Source organism: Sphaerodactylus townsendi, linkage group LG08, assembly GCF_021028975.2.
Source record: "Sphaerodactylus townsendi isolate TG3544 linkage group LG08, MPM_Stown_v2.3, whole genome shotgun sequence".
NCBI classification, from domain to species: Eukaryota; Metazoa; Chordata; class Lepidosauria; order Squamata; family Sphaerodactylidae; genus Sphaerodactylus; species Sphaerodactylus townsendi.
Genome location: NC_059432.1, coordinates 68,056,778 through 68,071,360, shown reverse-complemented (window position 1 = coordinate 68,071,360; position 14,583 = coordinate 68,056,778). Strand labels below are relative to the sequence as shown.

The 14,583-nt window shown below is 41.1% G+C and overlaps 1 protein-coding gene across 1 annotated transcript in view; it reads left to right on the top strand.

Moving 5' to 3' along the window:
• Window positions 1-14,583, top strand: part of INPP5D (inositol polyphosphate-5-phosphatase D) — a 71,469-nt gene that overhangs the window by 19,317 nt on the left and 37,569 nt on the right. The window contains exons 3-9 of the mRNA XM_048506904.1: window positions 5,069-5,219; window positions 5,484-5,646; window positions 7,328-7,468; window positions 9,128-9,215; window positions 10,552-10,620; window positions 12,658-12,729; window positions 13,565-13,688. Coding sequence (XP_048362861.1) covers window positions 5,069-5,219; window positions 5,484-5,646; window positions 7,328-7,468; window positions 9,128-9,215; window positions 10,552-10,620; window positions 12,658-12,729; window positions 13,565-13,688 — 808 coding nt within the window. The remainder of the gene's footprint in view (window positions 1-5,068; window positions 5,220-5,483; window positions 5,647-7,327; window positions 7,469-9,127; window positions 9,216-10,551; window positions 10,621-12,657; window positions 12,730-13,564; window positions 13,689-14,583) is intronic.

The following is a 14,583-nucleotide window of genomic DNA, read 5'->3' as shown; positions in this document are numbered from 1 at the left end:
GGGTGAGAAAATCCTAGAACTTACTGATGACTGGGAGGATACATACCTGCTTTGGTGACTTAGCACTGGGATTCCTTTCCTCTTTTTTCCATTCATTCAGATGGTGGGTGTGTATTCCTGGAGTCTCTCCTGAAATTTTTGTTCTGTGTTTAAAGAAGACACAAAGCAAGAATTTATCTGGAGTTTTGTCATTTGTTAGTAACTGCTGTTTCCCAAGCATGCTTTATTGTTGTTTACATTGGCAATAAAATTTAGTATTTCTTATTGTCCTCAGTTTTGTTTTGTTTTGTTCTGGAGGATTATGCACAGCACAAATATAACATCTTTAGGATGTTATAAATAGCATTTTGGGGAAGAACTTCCCACAGCTCTCTTCCCCAAAACAAGTCCAGCCTGTTATATTCCTCTCAACCCAGGTTTTTCAAATATTGCTAAACTGATGACCTCCCCCAGCCCCAACCTGGGTTAAGGACAATTCCTGTCTGCTGAGCTAACACCAGCAGGCAGGAAACGCTTTATTTCTCCCGCCCAAACTGCTTGCACCCACCATTTTGTATGCTGCAGCAGATTCTCTATGGAGATTTCCCATGGAGGTTTCCTCTGCTATCAGCTCATCGGTTTGCTATTTCACTGTGAAAAGTAGATGAATAAAGTTTGTGTAGCCTGGTGATCCCATACATGTGTTCTTTTTTCTTTTTTTGAGGGGGATGTCTGTGAAGCTACAGCAATACGATTAGAGAGGCTGCAATATGCACATGTTTGTGTTGCCATAGCTTTACAAAGAGGCCCCTCAAAAAAAGAGAGGGAAAAACGACAAATGCACAAGATCACTAGACTAAACAAACTTTATTTAGCTACTTTTTACAGTGAAATAGCAAATGGATGAGCTGCAAGCAGAGAAACTTTTGTGGGGAATCTCCACATAGAATCTGCTGCAGCACACAAAATGGTGGACACTACTGTGAAACTGACAAGAGCTCTGTGCAGCAGGTGGGGGAGAAGATCTGTCAATGCTTGTGTTCTCCTGTGCTGTGGGAACACAAAATCCAAAAACGGATTTTTTTACAATGTCCTAAAGACAATATATTTATGCTGTGCAGAATCTGTGCAGTCTGTTTGGACTGACAACCTGATCCTTTCCCCGCTACTTGCAAAGTTGTATTGAAAATAGTTTGAACTTAGGTTGGCTTGTATTTTGGGAATTAGTTCTTTCTGTCAGAAGTGAATCCTATTTAAGGTCACATTGCTAGGATATGTTCCTAGAATTGCTTAGCAAAACACTGTACGTAAGGTTTCAAACATTTTCAAATGCTTTGGAAAAAGGATGCTTTATTTCTTGGACATTTGTTCTTAAATGCTTGAACATAATGAAAGTGGCAATAGTTATATTTAGTTGAGTAACCATATTTAGGATGTTGGTGTTACAAACATCTTCAGGGCACTTCAGGTCAGGTTTTTTAAATAGCGGAGTCTTCATCCGGTAACTGAATTGGATTAATCTCTGATCATTTGAAAATTGGCTTTGGCTAGTCTTTGTCAACAGCAGCGGAAGGAACATATCTATGCCTAGACTGTACCACTGCATTCAGAGTCTGTTATGCATGGCAGAACAATGTCTTATGACTATTGTCTACAGTCTGGAATGGAACCATCCAGACACAATTTTATCATTTCATCGGCTGCTTCTCAGAACCTGGCCATGGTGTTTGAGGACAATTAGGAGTTTTTCTAGAATGTATCTTTGATAACCTGCTATTTGTTTATAGTGAAGCCTATATGGATATATTTATATAAATACTGCTCTCAGTTTTTCAGGTGTGAGAAGATGAATTTCAGGGTAGCATTTCTGTTGTTAGTCTCATCCTTTGGGTGTTTTTGCTATCTCTTTCTCTCTCCTTTATTGTTTGAGCAGAAGATGGTGCAGAGACCAAACTTGGCCACCACACTGATGGGACTGATCCATTTCATAGATTTTTCTGTCTTGATTATCACCTCTAATTTTCTCAAATGTTTCTGTTCCTTTTTTAACCTTTTCCTTAGTGCCACTGAATGTTTCAAAATATATTAATCGCAAGGGCCACAGATGGTACTTGTGGATTTATTCTTTATTCATTGCAATTCAGGCATTGAAACACATCCGCTGTCGTTCCAAGCTAATTTTCTCAAATTTTAGAGGCCCTGTTGAGTGTGTGTGCCTTGCAAATGCTATTGAGCACACATAGCTTGCAGCATTGTCTGGGGAATGAGCAGGGAAGGATGATTAGCTGCCCACAAATCTGTCTAAATCCAGTGCCTCTCCTCCCCTTGTTGTAGAGCTAGCCATGCATCCCACTGAATTCTATACCAGCAGTTCAGGTCACAAAATATTTGAAGTCTTTTACCAGTGTTTTCATTTTTAGTAATTGTGAGCTATGAGCTTTCCTGTCAGGGCCCTGCAGGACTGGGAGAAACCTGCTTAAGAGGCCCTCCCTCCAGCACCAATCAGCTGACTGGCAGGGGACTTTCCAGCAGTAAAAGGAGGCTTATTGCATTGCCAAAAATGCAATAATGTCACTTCTAGCACACACTTTGTAGTAAAATGATTTCCACTATAGAGTTTTTGCCCAGATACTAGGGGTCCCGTGTCTCTATCAAAGTGATGATGTCACTCCTGGGGCACACCAGAAGTGATATCATTTTGTTGCTGGTGATGGCAGCTTAGGCTTCTCTTTGCTTCAGATTCAAATCCCCACTTGCATTAGGAAGCTTACTGAGTTGGGCCAGTCGCACACTCACAACCCTGACCCTGGCTTCTGGGAATTTTTTTGGGGGGGAGGGGGTTAGTTATCTGACCAATTAGAATTTGAACATTCTGTATTACATAAAACTGTATTACATAAAACTAAACTGAACTCATATCATTAATATTAATTATAGCGAACCTGGTTTTTATTCTACGATGCAGAAGTATAATGTACTAAATTATGAGGTAAGGCTTAGTGATAACTCAGTTGTCAAAGAGGGTGTCTCCTAAAACTAGACAATCATCTTGTAGAACTGTGATCTTTATCAACTAAAGACAAGGACTGTTGTCGACTTCCGCTAGAATTCCTGTTTGCTTTCTGTGGTTGTGCATTTCTCACTTCCACTTACATTTCTTATTTCTATTTCTGTTCCTCTTTTTTTTTAAAAAAAACATAAGAACTAGCCTGCTGGATCAGACCAGAGTCCATCTAGTCCAGCACCCTGCTACTCGCAGTGGCCCACCAGGTGCCTTTGGGAGCTCACGTGCAGGATGTGAAAGCAATGGCCTTCTTCTGCTGCTGCTCCCGAGCACCTGGTCTGCTAAGGCATTTGCAATCTGAGATCAAGGAGGATCAAGATTGGTAGCCATAGATCGACTTCTCCTCCATAAATCTGTCCAAGCCCTTTTTAAAGCTAGAACCCATGTGTATGCAACTAACATTGCCCTCTGTTTGGATTTTTCTACATTTTCCCCATAGAGGATTCATATGAAGATTAGTTCATATGAAATAAAATCAGATGAAGGATCTTGCACACTTTCCAATTTAGACAGAATCTGTAAGCCTGCAGTGTCCTTGAACGGAAAGCCACTGTAGAGCTAGAAAGTCTACTTTTTTTTTTTAGTTTTGCAGTGTTCTGTTATGGGTATAGATTGCTAAATGTTGTTCTAAAATGCTGTTTTTGAAATCTGTGATCTTTGTATATTCTTACTGATTTTGATTGTTTTGAGTAATTTGAAACAGATAATACTTTTTACATTCATAAACTAACTATATTTGAGTCTAGTATCACCTTAGAGACCATCAAGAGCTTTCAAAAGCTTACACCCCAAAAATCTTCTTGGTCTTTAATGTGCTACTGGACATGAATCTAGGGTCATTTATGCACTTGTGGTCTCTGCAGTGAGTGAAAATTCCCCTCAGGTTGGATTCTCGGTTACGTAAACGTTTCCCCCTCTCCCAAACTCACTGCATCTCACATCAGAAAATCTCCACAGTGTCCAAAATCCGTGAAAGTATGACTTTTTCTCTCCCTTTGCAGGAAAAACAAAGGGAGACAGCATGTATTTGGCTTGCATTGGGTTTTCTCGCTCCTCTCTGCCTTCCCTTACCAATTTAACAGCAACTTATTCCATCCTTTGGGGTAGCAATTCAGAACAATCAGAAGAGCTTTTTAGTTTTTTAAAAACACTGCTGGTCTATCAATAGAGCAACAGACCAGTGAAATTTACATGTAGACCCAAGACAGCTCACGCAGACATGCACGCACACAAAGGCAGCAAAGAACAACCTTCCACCTGGAGGTTGCATGGAGAGAATTGGAGGAGGGGGGATGGTGAATTGGCTTGATTGAGGACACTTCACAGCAGGAGAATCTCGTTGAGAAAAACCCACTGTGAAGCTGATGGCCACAGAGTAAGCACTTCTTGCATAAAGGGCCTAGTTGTTCTACTGCAGACTAACATGGCTATCCTTTAAAGCTAGGTTTATAAAATAAATAAATATTAAAAGTTCTGCTTTGCTACTCCAGCCATGGTCATTCTGACTCCAAGGAATAAAATTTTTGCTGTGGCTAAGAGGAAGGCTACTTTCATTAGTTCTATGTAATTTATCATTGTTATGTTGGTATAATGTATTTGTTTATTATGTTGTTAGCCGCCCTGAGCCCTTCAGGGATAGGGCAGGGTATAAATATAAAGTGAAATGAAATGAAATGAAATGAAGTTTGCTTCCTTGGCAGCAATTCTTAGTCACTCCAAAGAAGTAACAAATTGTACATTACACAGTGACCTAAATGTGCAGCTGGTAAGGCTAAAACCTGTGGGAAGTGGAAAGTAGTTATGCATGCTTAGATAACTTAGCATAAGATTTTAGGTCAGGGGGTTGTTGCACTGGCATAATAATTACAAATGCCTTGCTGCTTTACATGGATAGCAGTCCACTGTAAGTCAAAAAAAGCTCTCCCCCCCCCCCGCCATGACTTCCCGCTCATTCTCATTCCTGCTTCAGTGTTGGGAATGATTGCCAGCAATATTTGATGTGTGTATTTTGTGGGGTACTTTCAGGCATCTGAGGGTGTCCCTGTGCAGTATTTTAACAACTTGGATGAACTGATAGAGTTTTACAAAAAAGAGAATATGGGCCTGGTTCGGAGCCTCAAATACCCAGTCCAACAAGAAGAGGAAGAGGCAACAGATGACCCAGATGATTACATGGGTAAGGAATCAAAAACATAGATTCATGTCCCACACCTAACCATCATTTTATCTGAAGTATGTTTATCCTGCACTCTCTCCCAAAGATCATGAGTAAAATAAATGATACTGATTTGTATAAAAATGCACCTTATGCAGACTTGTGCATATATATTCTCAAATAACACCACCACCACCTCCAAAAAACCCTGTAAAGCCTTTACAAAAATGCATAAACAGAGAGTCTCGCAGAGCTCAGGGTCATTTTTTTTCACTTTTGTGGTAGACTTTGTTTCTGCACGACCTGCATTACCTCCACGTAGTATTTCAGTAGCACCTGTGATGAATGAAGCAAAAGAAGATCCTTCTCCAAATGGAAAGGTAGAAGTAAGCAAGCCATCCCTTTCTGAGGCTTTGCTCCAGCGATTACAGCATCAGGACAGCAGCAGGTGAGCTCCAGCAATTCATTATGTTGGATAGGAAAAGGTAACAGGAACAAAATGTAAACACATAACACAAACACACCAGGTGTCTTTCAGAAGTAGTGATCCCCTCTGAAGAAGACTTTTTCTCCAATGGTATGGAGAAAGTTATTCCAGGGAAGATTAGGCTACATACAGGCAAATTTATATTAAGGGGTGATCTCATCTGCATATGGAGTACTGCAAGGATCATCATCATCATCATCATCATCATCATCATCATCATCATCATCATCATCATCATCATCATCTATATATCTAACAGTATTGTGTTGCCTCTAAATATCTAAATCCACATATGAGAGTCACATGGGCATTAACCAGATTTTTCTGCAAACTTGGATAAAAACCTGAATCAGGTTTTGCAGAAAAACATGAATCAATTTTTTTTAAATCTCCCATTGCCTTTCTATGAGAGGAGAAGGAGAGTCTGATAAAATTATGTTTCTGTGCCCATATAAAGGAAGAGAAGGCCAGCCACACTCATGACAATTACATACACAGAACTGGAACATCTGTTGTGCCTAATGACAGGGTGCGGCGCAGGGTTACTTTGTAGATGACAGTTAAATCAACTTGCTCTCAGGAAAGGGTTAGGAGGGCTGATTTTGCGTGGGCTGCAGACAGGAAGAAGGCCTTCCACCTTCCCCCAGAAAGAGTTACTCACATCTAATGCAGTAATGATGAAAACAAAAAATATGAAGGAGATCTGGTGCTTCATGTAATGGCTACATGAATCAGGAAGTCCCTGTTTAAATCTTACTTCTGTGAAAATGAATAAGCAAAGGGGAGAAAAATTTCAAGCCAGAACAGACTAGGTAATAAAGAAGACTGAAAATAAAATAAAACCCTTTATATATGGGAATAAAAATTCCCATATTTTCCCATTCCCATAATATGCAAAAAAGCTAAAATTATATTTTTAAAAATTGATCCAGTTATAAATATTAAAACTTTATCATACATCAATTTTTGATTACATATATATGTACCTTCCCCTAGTGTGAGAACTTTTTATAGTAACAGTGCACTTGTATACATGGGGATGCCACACTCTTATGATATCTTTCCTATGATAGGTACAATTATAAATAAAATAGAATATGTGTAACCCATACCAAATGTGTTTCAACCGTGTGGCCTTCCTCAGTGGTTTAAATGTATATACTATACATCATGCAATATTTTTAATTGAAATTACAATATCGACCAACGCATTGAACGTACAGATGTTACTGTTATTGATTAGGACCATCAAAGATAATTTTCCAGATGGTTGTTACTGGTTCAAATTTCTTCATAAGCCAGAACAGGACATACAGAAAATCAAATGCATCAAGTAGTCCCCAATATTGTCCCATTTTTTTGTATTTAAACTTGAAATGGTTAATATAGATAGGCATGCATTTCTCCCCTGCCATCTTGCTTCTTTAAGCAAATGATAAAAGATACCAGAAGAGAGGGCTCATTCCTGCCACAACTGTGTTCTCAAGTTCCTCTCCTCCCTCTTCTACTAAGTGCTGAAAATGTATATTAGATACAGTAGAGAAGTTATCTCCCTGTCCACACTGAACAGGACAGTTTGCTCCATCTCTCAGAATTTAGATTGAAAGCCTGATCATCTTCCAAACTGCTTATTTCTTCACAGTGTTCCAGAGGAACATCTCAAACTCATTCAGGATTATCTGCGAATTCATATCACCAATGATCTTGAGTCAGTACAGGTTGGCTCAGGGAATCTCCCTCAGCTGAAGAAACTGCTCGCAGTACTATGCAAAGAACTCTTCAGGTAAACATGAGTTAGTTTGGAGGCATAATTTGATTTGGACATAATTTGGGAACTATGTAGGTGTGTCAGTAGTTTTCCTAAGTAGACTTACCAACCTTACAGTGTTAACATCTGGATACTTTTTTTACATGGAGGACAAATCTCTCTTTGGTTTAGCATCTGGAAACATTCCTCTTCACTCAGACATATTCAAAGAAATTAGGATCCATTCAGGTTCTCTTGCTACCAATTTTTAAAACTTCACCCCCACAGAACATTATGCATGGGAGGAAGACCTCTGTATAATTCAGGAATTCTCACTAACTAGCCAAAATCTGAATTTATGTTTGCAGAGATTGGGCACTTCAGCTAGCGATGTATAAAAACAGTACTGGGCACAGCATGTAGTAACCCCACTGACCGCACCCAGATGCGTAACTAGGGAAAATGGAGACCAGGGAAAAATCTGAATTTTGCGCCCCCAACTCCATATGGGCGGCCACCCTCCCCCACCACGATCAAACAACATTTTTTGCACCAGGTCATCTCAAAGTCACCATCACATTATAGAACATGCTCCAACACACAAATCTGAACACACCCAGAGCTCCCTATTTTAAACAACATGGAAAGTGATGCTATTTTTGAAAGGGGGCAAATCCACCCTGAAACAGCATTACTATTAATTTATTCAGTCATAAATTGTTCCCAAAATTGTAACAAAAACCCAAAACCTAAAACTGACCATAGCACTATTCTTGAACTGCAACCTAGAACACAACGTAACATAGGGCTATGGTCAGTTTTAGGCTATGCTTTTTTGTTACAATTTTGGGAACAGTTTTTGACTGAATAAATTAAATAGAAATAATAGATTGACTGAATAAATTAAATAGAAATAATAGATTAGGGTTAAGGCAAGGGCAGGGGCTCAGGCTTGCCTCAGTGTTACGTTGAGTTCTATGGCGCAGTCCAATAATAGGGCTATGATCAATTTTAGGTTTGGGGTTTTTGTTACAATTTTGGGAACAATTTTTGACTTGCCTCAGTGTTACATTTTTGACTTGCCCCTTGCCTTAACCCTAACCCTAACTCATTATTTTTATTTAATCTATTTAATCATAAATTGTTCCCAAAATTGTAACAAAATTAATTAAATTAAAATAATAAGTTAGGGTTAGGGTTAAAGCAAGGGTAGGGGCTCAAGCTTGCCTTAGTGTTATTTTGGGTTCTAGGGCGCAGTCCAAGAATAGGGCTATGGTCAGTTTTAGGTTTTAGGTTTTATAACAATTTTGGGAACAATTTATGACTGAATAAATTAAATAAAAATAAAAAGTTAGGGTTAGGGTTCTTGCAAGGGCAAGGATTAAGGCAAAACCCCCAAACCTGAAACTGACCATAGCCCTATTCTTGGACTGCGCCCTAGAACTCAACGTAACACTAAGGCAAGCCCAAGCCTCTGGTCTTGCCTTAACCCTAACCCTAACTTATTATTTTAATTTAATTTATTCAGTCATAAATTGTTCCCAAAATTGTAACAAAAAATAAATTAAATAAAAATAATAGGTTAGGGTTGCTGAGTCCTTTGCACTGGTCAGCAACAATTCACCCATTTCGCTGTACATTTAGATATACTTATGACTGCAAATCTCTTATTTTTATACTCACCCCCTTTTTCAGTGAGGTATCTCGAATTCTTCCCTCTCTGGAGTCCATACAGATGTTATTTGACCAGCAGCTGCCCTCTAGTATCCTTCGACATTCTCAGGTATGGTCTATTGGAAGTGGTAAAATGCAGTTGAATGGTCTTAGTGATTCTGGGACCCTGAACAGATGCCCAATATAGGGCATCCTAATAACTGCCACTGAACCACTTCCCCTCTTTGCCAAGGCTAAGTGATGGGTGGTTTCTGTGAGGTAGGTGGGACTGACTGCAGCTGGAAGCTAGCTGCCCATGTCCCAGAGGGGCAGGTGCAGAGGCATGGGGGGGAAAATGGCACCTGGGGCAAAACCTGCTCCGGGCGCCCCCGTGCCCCACTTACCTGACTGGGCTGCTGCTGGGCACCCCTCAGCCCCGTTCCGCCAGGCTGCTCCTTCAGCCAGCGGAGCCTCTGCTAGCTGAAGGAATAACTTGGTAGGGCGGGGCCAAGGGGGGGCGATTCTCCACCCCCCACGTTGACCAGCTGGCATGAGCCCAGGGACATGTGACCCCACATGTCCTCATGAGCACTCCACCTGTGGGCAGGTGTAAGCAACTGCAATCCTGCAGCCCAAACCTTGTCCAAGTGGTGGCACGACCTTGTTATCCCCCCCTTCTTCATGGGGTGGGGGTGTGAGTGGCTAAAATCCCACCCAGCATGAGGCCTAAGGCAGCTGCCCTTTTGCCTATCAACAAAGAGCACCCCCCAGCCCAGAGAGGATGTGGAGAGTTGCTTAACACCTGGGAATGACCAGTAGAGGGAACATTTTCATTTAGCATCTTTCTACCTTGTTTTTTTGGCACCTGGGTGAGGAACACATGTAATCCAGTCATCTGAGTTATACCATTATATTTGCCCTCCTTTATCACAGGTGCTCGGTGCTTTTGTCAGTGCTTCAAAAGCTGCAAGTTTATTTTTGCATATGGTTAAACATCTCTGAATGCATAATTTCCCATCCCCTTTGTCTTAGCCTGTCCCACCCTCCATCAACCCACATAAATAAAGTACCAAAGGCTTTTGAGAGATGCTTTAAAAGACCTGCCTGTGACACTATAAATACCACTATTTCATTTTCTCAGCACCAATCAGTCCTGGATCCACAATTACAAACGCCTTTCTGTCACTTGCCAAATGCCTCTGACCAATGCATCAAGTTTGAAATGTTTCGTTTTTCCATGTAAATCTTCAGCACATTCTGTCAAATTCTGGATCTCAGTGCTTCTGGTAACAGATCGCTGGCTGAGATAATAGAAGGTGTGCTTGTGTTGACTACCTTTTCTGACATTCATGCGTGCAGCATAATTCCAAGTTTCCATGGTTGTGGGGGGCGGGGGGCAGGCGGCAGGTGGAGGTGTCCATTTCATTGGTACTTACAGTTTTGTTTTTCTGTGCCATTCTTGCCAGCCATGTTCTGACACCAACCGCTCAAAACTTGGCCAGTTGACCTGCTTGCTCTCTTCCATTGAAGATACGGTATAATGACATTAATAGACTTATTCTACTCTGTCTTTATCGTCTACTGGCTTTACTTGCACTTTGTTATTTACTTATTTTTATTAATGATGATAAGTTAAGGAGATGGGTGGGTATGAAAAAAAAGGTGACAGAAACACCTGCTATGAAATTTACTAAAAAGTGTCACTTATTCTTTCGTGCATTTCTCAGGAACTAAGAACTCTTACAGCCCACCCCCGCATCTAGACTCCTTCCTTCCTAACAACTTACAGGCCAAATTCTTAAGCATCTTCTTCACACCTATTGAGTTATCAGCCTTTTCTGTCTTAGAGCCATTTTGTGTGTACTAATAAAGACTGTAGTGCAAATACATGGCAAAATCAGGTGTATTTTTGGGCACAACTAAGAGATATTTTGGTTGCAAAATGCAGCCATTGGAGCTATCATGAAAATACTGGCATGAAGGGCAAGGGGTATTTTAAAGAATCTTTTACTGTCCAAAATTGCCAGGCCAAAGTTGTTTTTAACAGTACCTGTAAGATTGCCATCTGTTCTAAAATATCTACATTAACTCTTATGCAAAAACAGAATCTCTTATCTCTTGTAAAAGTAAAGGCTAGATCTGAAGAAACAAATGGGCAGAAAATAAATTGGGCAAAACCCTGTCAGGGCCAGGCCACACAGATGTTGTGCAAGATTTTAAGGTTTGCATAATTTACAAATGAAGTTAAGCAAAGGTCAGTCACAGGAATGGTCAAAAGGAGAGCCCTGTCCAGTCATCACAATGTTGGTGCTCCAATTTTGCATGATGAGAGATCATGCTACCTGCAGTTCTCTAATACAGACAGTCACCACTTTATATGAATAGGGTACATTTTCCTGTTTTGATGCACACAAATACATACTTTCAAACAGCTAGGTTTCTCAGTACCCAATCAGGAAAATATGCATATTGGCTTATTTGAAGTGTCCATACATATCAAGAGGATCAGATGTTGTGTGACCTCTCCTTACACACAGTTGGACTGTCAAAATTGTAACATCTGAAGGAGACTTAGGCCAGAGTAGGAACCTGGAGAGGCAAGAGGCACAGAGAGGAAAGGCCCAGAAGATAGCTGTTGTCAAGCAGAGATCAGTGTCTGGCCAGCCAACATTTATAGTTTGTCCAATCTACAGAGATTAATGGGCTGTCAGAGGATGGGTTGAGGGGAGCCTTTGGGAGGCTGCCTCTTTTCTGTTCATTTTCTAACAAAATGTCTCAACACAGTGGGGCTAGTATGCATGTCAAAATGTTCTTCTGCCACCCAGGCTCATTGATATTACAGCCATGCCCGTTCTCTACCCCTCACCCCCACCAATCTGTGCAGTGGAGCCACTTAAGGTCCATGTGAACAGTTCAGATAATAGACTGCAGACAAAACATATTGAAGGCAGCATGAGAAAGGCATTGCTGGTGTGTATATTTATCCTACCATTGTCTCTGGCAGACATGTTTTGCAAGGTTTTGTATTGGTTCAAAAACCTGAGTGGCCAGTGCAACTAAAAAAAGGTGTGTTTTCATCCCAGGTCAACAATGTCTCTTTCAGTCTGCTTCATCTGTCTCTTGTCTCCAAAATCCTCCACCAGGATGGAGCAATAAGTATCTCTGACTAAAACTGGAATGCTTATTTGTCCTGTATGTATCCACCAGCCCTGTGGTGCAGAGTTGTAACATGCAGTACTGCAGTCCAAGCTCTGCCCAAGCTCTGCCCAAGCTCTGCCCATGTCCTGAGAAAGTCAGTTTTAGGTAGCCGGCTCAAGGTTGACTCAGCCTTCTATCCTTCTGAGGTTGGTAAAATGAGTATCCAACTTGCTGGAGGTAAAGTGTAGACGGCTGGGGAAAGCCAAAGAGTCTGTTTAGAAATATGATGTGACATCACTCCATGGGCCAGTAATGACCTGGTGCTTGCACAGGGGACTACTATCTACCATAGAGATCATCTAAATCTTAGATTATCTCCTTCTATTGAATATTAAGATCACCAAACAGTAATTTAGGTACTTGCATTTTTACAGATGAAGGCATTATTAACTGAAGGGCCGGAGACAACCCATCGACGTTCACTTATCCCTCCAGTAACCTTTGAGGTGAATGCAACTTTTTCAATAGTATTTATCTGTAGTTATTATATCAATTGTTTAGTTTGTATTCAAAGCACATTAAGTGTCAGTATAATATATTTCAGATCTGTGGATACTGTGCTCTTATTTGACAAAAACAGAAATAATAAATCTGGGGTTGGATCTGACATTCTATCAATGTAGAAACTTCCCTATCCCTAGCAATCTCTCGTGAATACTGAGGGCTACATGCGGTCAGTGCTATATATTGGACCATCCTGAAGAAAATGGAGTGGGGGTGGAGTCTGCCATGAAACCCCCTGTTTTGTGAGCAAACTAACTTTTTGCCCATTGAAAAGGAAGAAAAGGCAATTCCAGCTAGATTCCTTTCCTCAATGTTGTGCTTCTCAGTAGCATCCTGGAGGGTTTCCTAACCCTCAGCAGTGGTGACTGGGTGGACACTAGAAGTTGCTGAGGGAGGGGGAGCTGATGAAAAATTACTTCCATTAAGTGGGTATATTGATATAACTTTGGATTCAGCCCCTGATTCTAATAAACAGTTGTCACCTGCTGGTTCCTGAAAATAAATTGTTATAGATGAATTCTTCTCTTCCCGTATATTGTATTTTTGTAAAAGGCTGTAAGGAACCACGAAGGTCAATCTTGGTTGAGAGGCAGGATATAACTTTAATTTAAAAGATAACAATCCAATGTTCAACCACCCTTACCTTCTTAATGCTGCAGACTACCACAGAATAATTTTGAAATATACATATCCACTTATAATAATGTAATGTTGTATTTTAAGTAATTTCCCTGATATGAAAAATATCCTATAAATCATGTGTCCCTGTTCTAACAGGTAAAAGCAGACTCTCTTGGGATTTCCTCTAAGATACACCTTAAAGTTGATGTTGAGATGGGAAAGCTCATTATCAAGAAAGCTAAGGATGGGCCTGAAGACAAGTTCTATAACCACAAGAAAAGTAAGATGCTACACTCACCAGTAATTGGCTGACCCCATTGGCATCCATTGGGGGGAGGGGGTGCTGTGGCTGGGTGGGTTGCATGCAGAAAGTCACACATTCAATTTTTATCTCCAGTTAAATTCTAGCCCCGTGGTGGCGAACCTTTGGCACTCCAGATGTTATGGACTACAATTCCCATCAGCCCCTGCCAGCAAGGCCAACTGGCCATGCTGGCAGGGGCTGATGGGAATTGTAGTCCATAACATCTGGAGTGCCAAAGGTTCGCCACCATTGGTCTAGCCCAATACTCTGTAATAACATTTACTTAGAGTGAGTGCATGCAAAGAGAGAAGCAAATGTTGACATCAGGCCTCCCTATTAGATAGGCTCAAAAATGGGCTAATCATACTGATTCAGGACTAAACACCGTGAGCACCCCTCTGCTGGCTACCCCTGCAAGGTAGGCCACCTTGGCCTCATTGGAACTCAGCTATCCTTCCTAAACAAACAAGATGTGACTCAGGCATCTGTTCATAAGCTCTTTACTTCCATCAGGCAATTAAGAGCACTCCTGCAATCTTGAGCCCATGCACCACACTAACCTCTTCCTTTTTGCCCTGCCTCCCTTTTATCCCGCTCAGGAGATCCCCTCCTTTCTGGGAGCTCCCTGCTCCAGCCTGCTAGTGGCTAGGAAGCTGTTTGTCAAGCCCTGTTGGCCTGGAACTGGATCTTCAGCTTTCCTGGCCTGCTCCATTACAGCCTGGTTGGGACTGTGTTGGCCCCATCCCACACTCTAAGGCTGCAGTGAACTTTGATGGCAGCTTGGCTATGGCTGTGCTGCTTCCACCCTGATACCTAGAACTGTAGAGGTCTGCTGTTGCTGCTTAGACCCTCCTGCATTTCTTTGCCATTC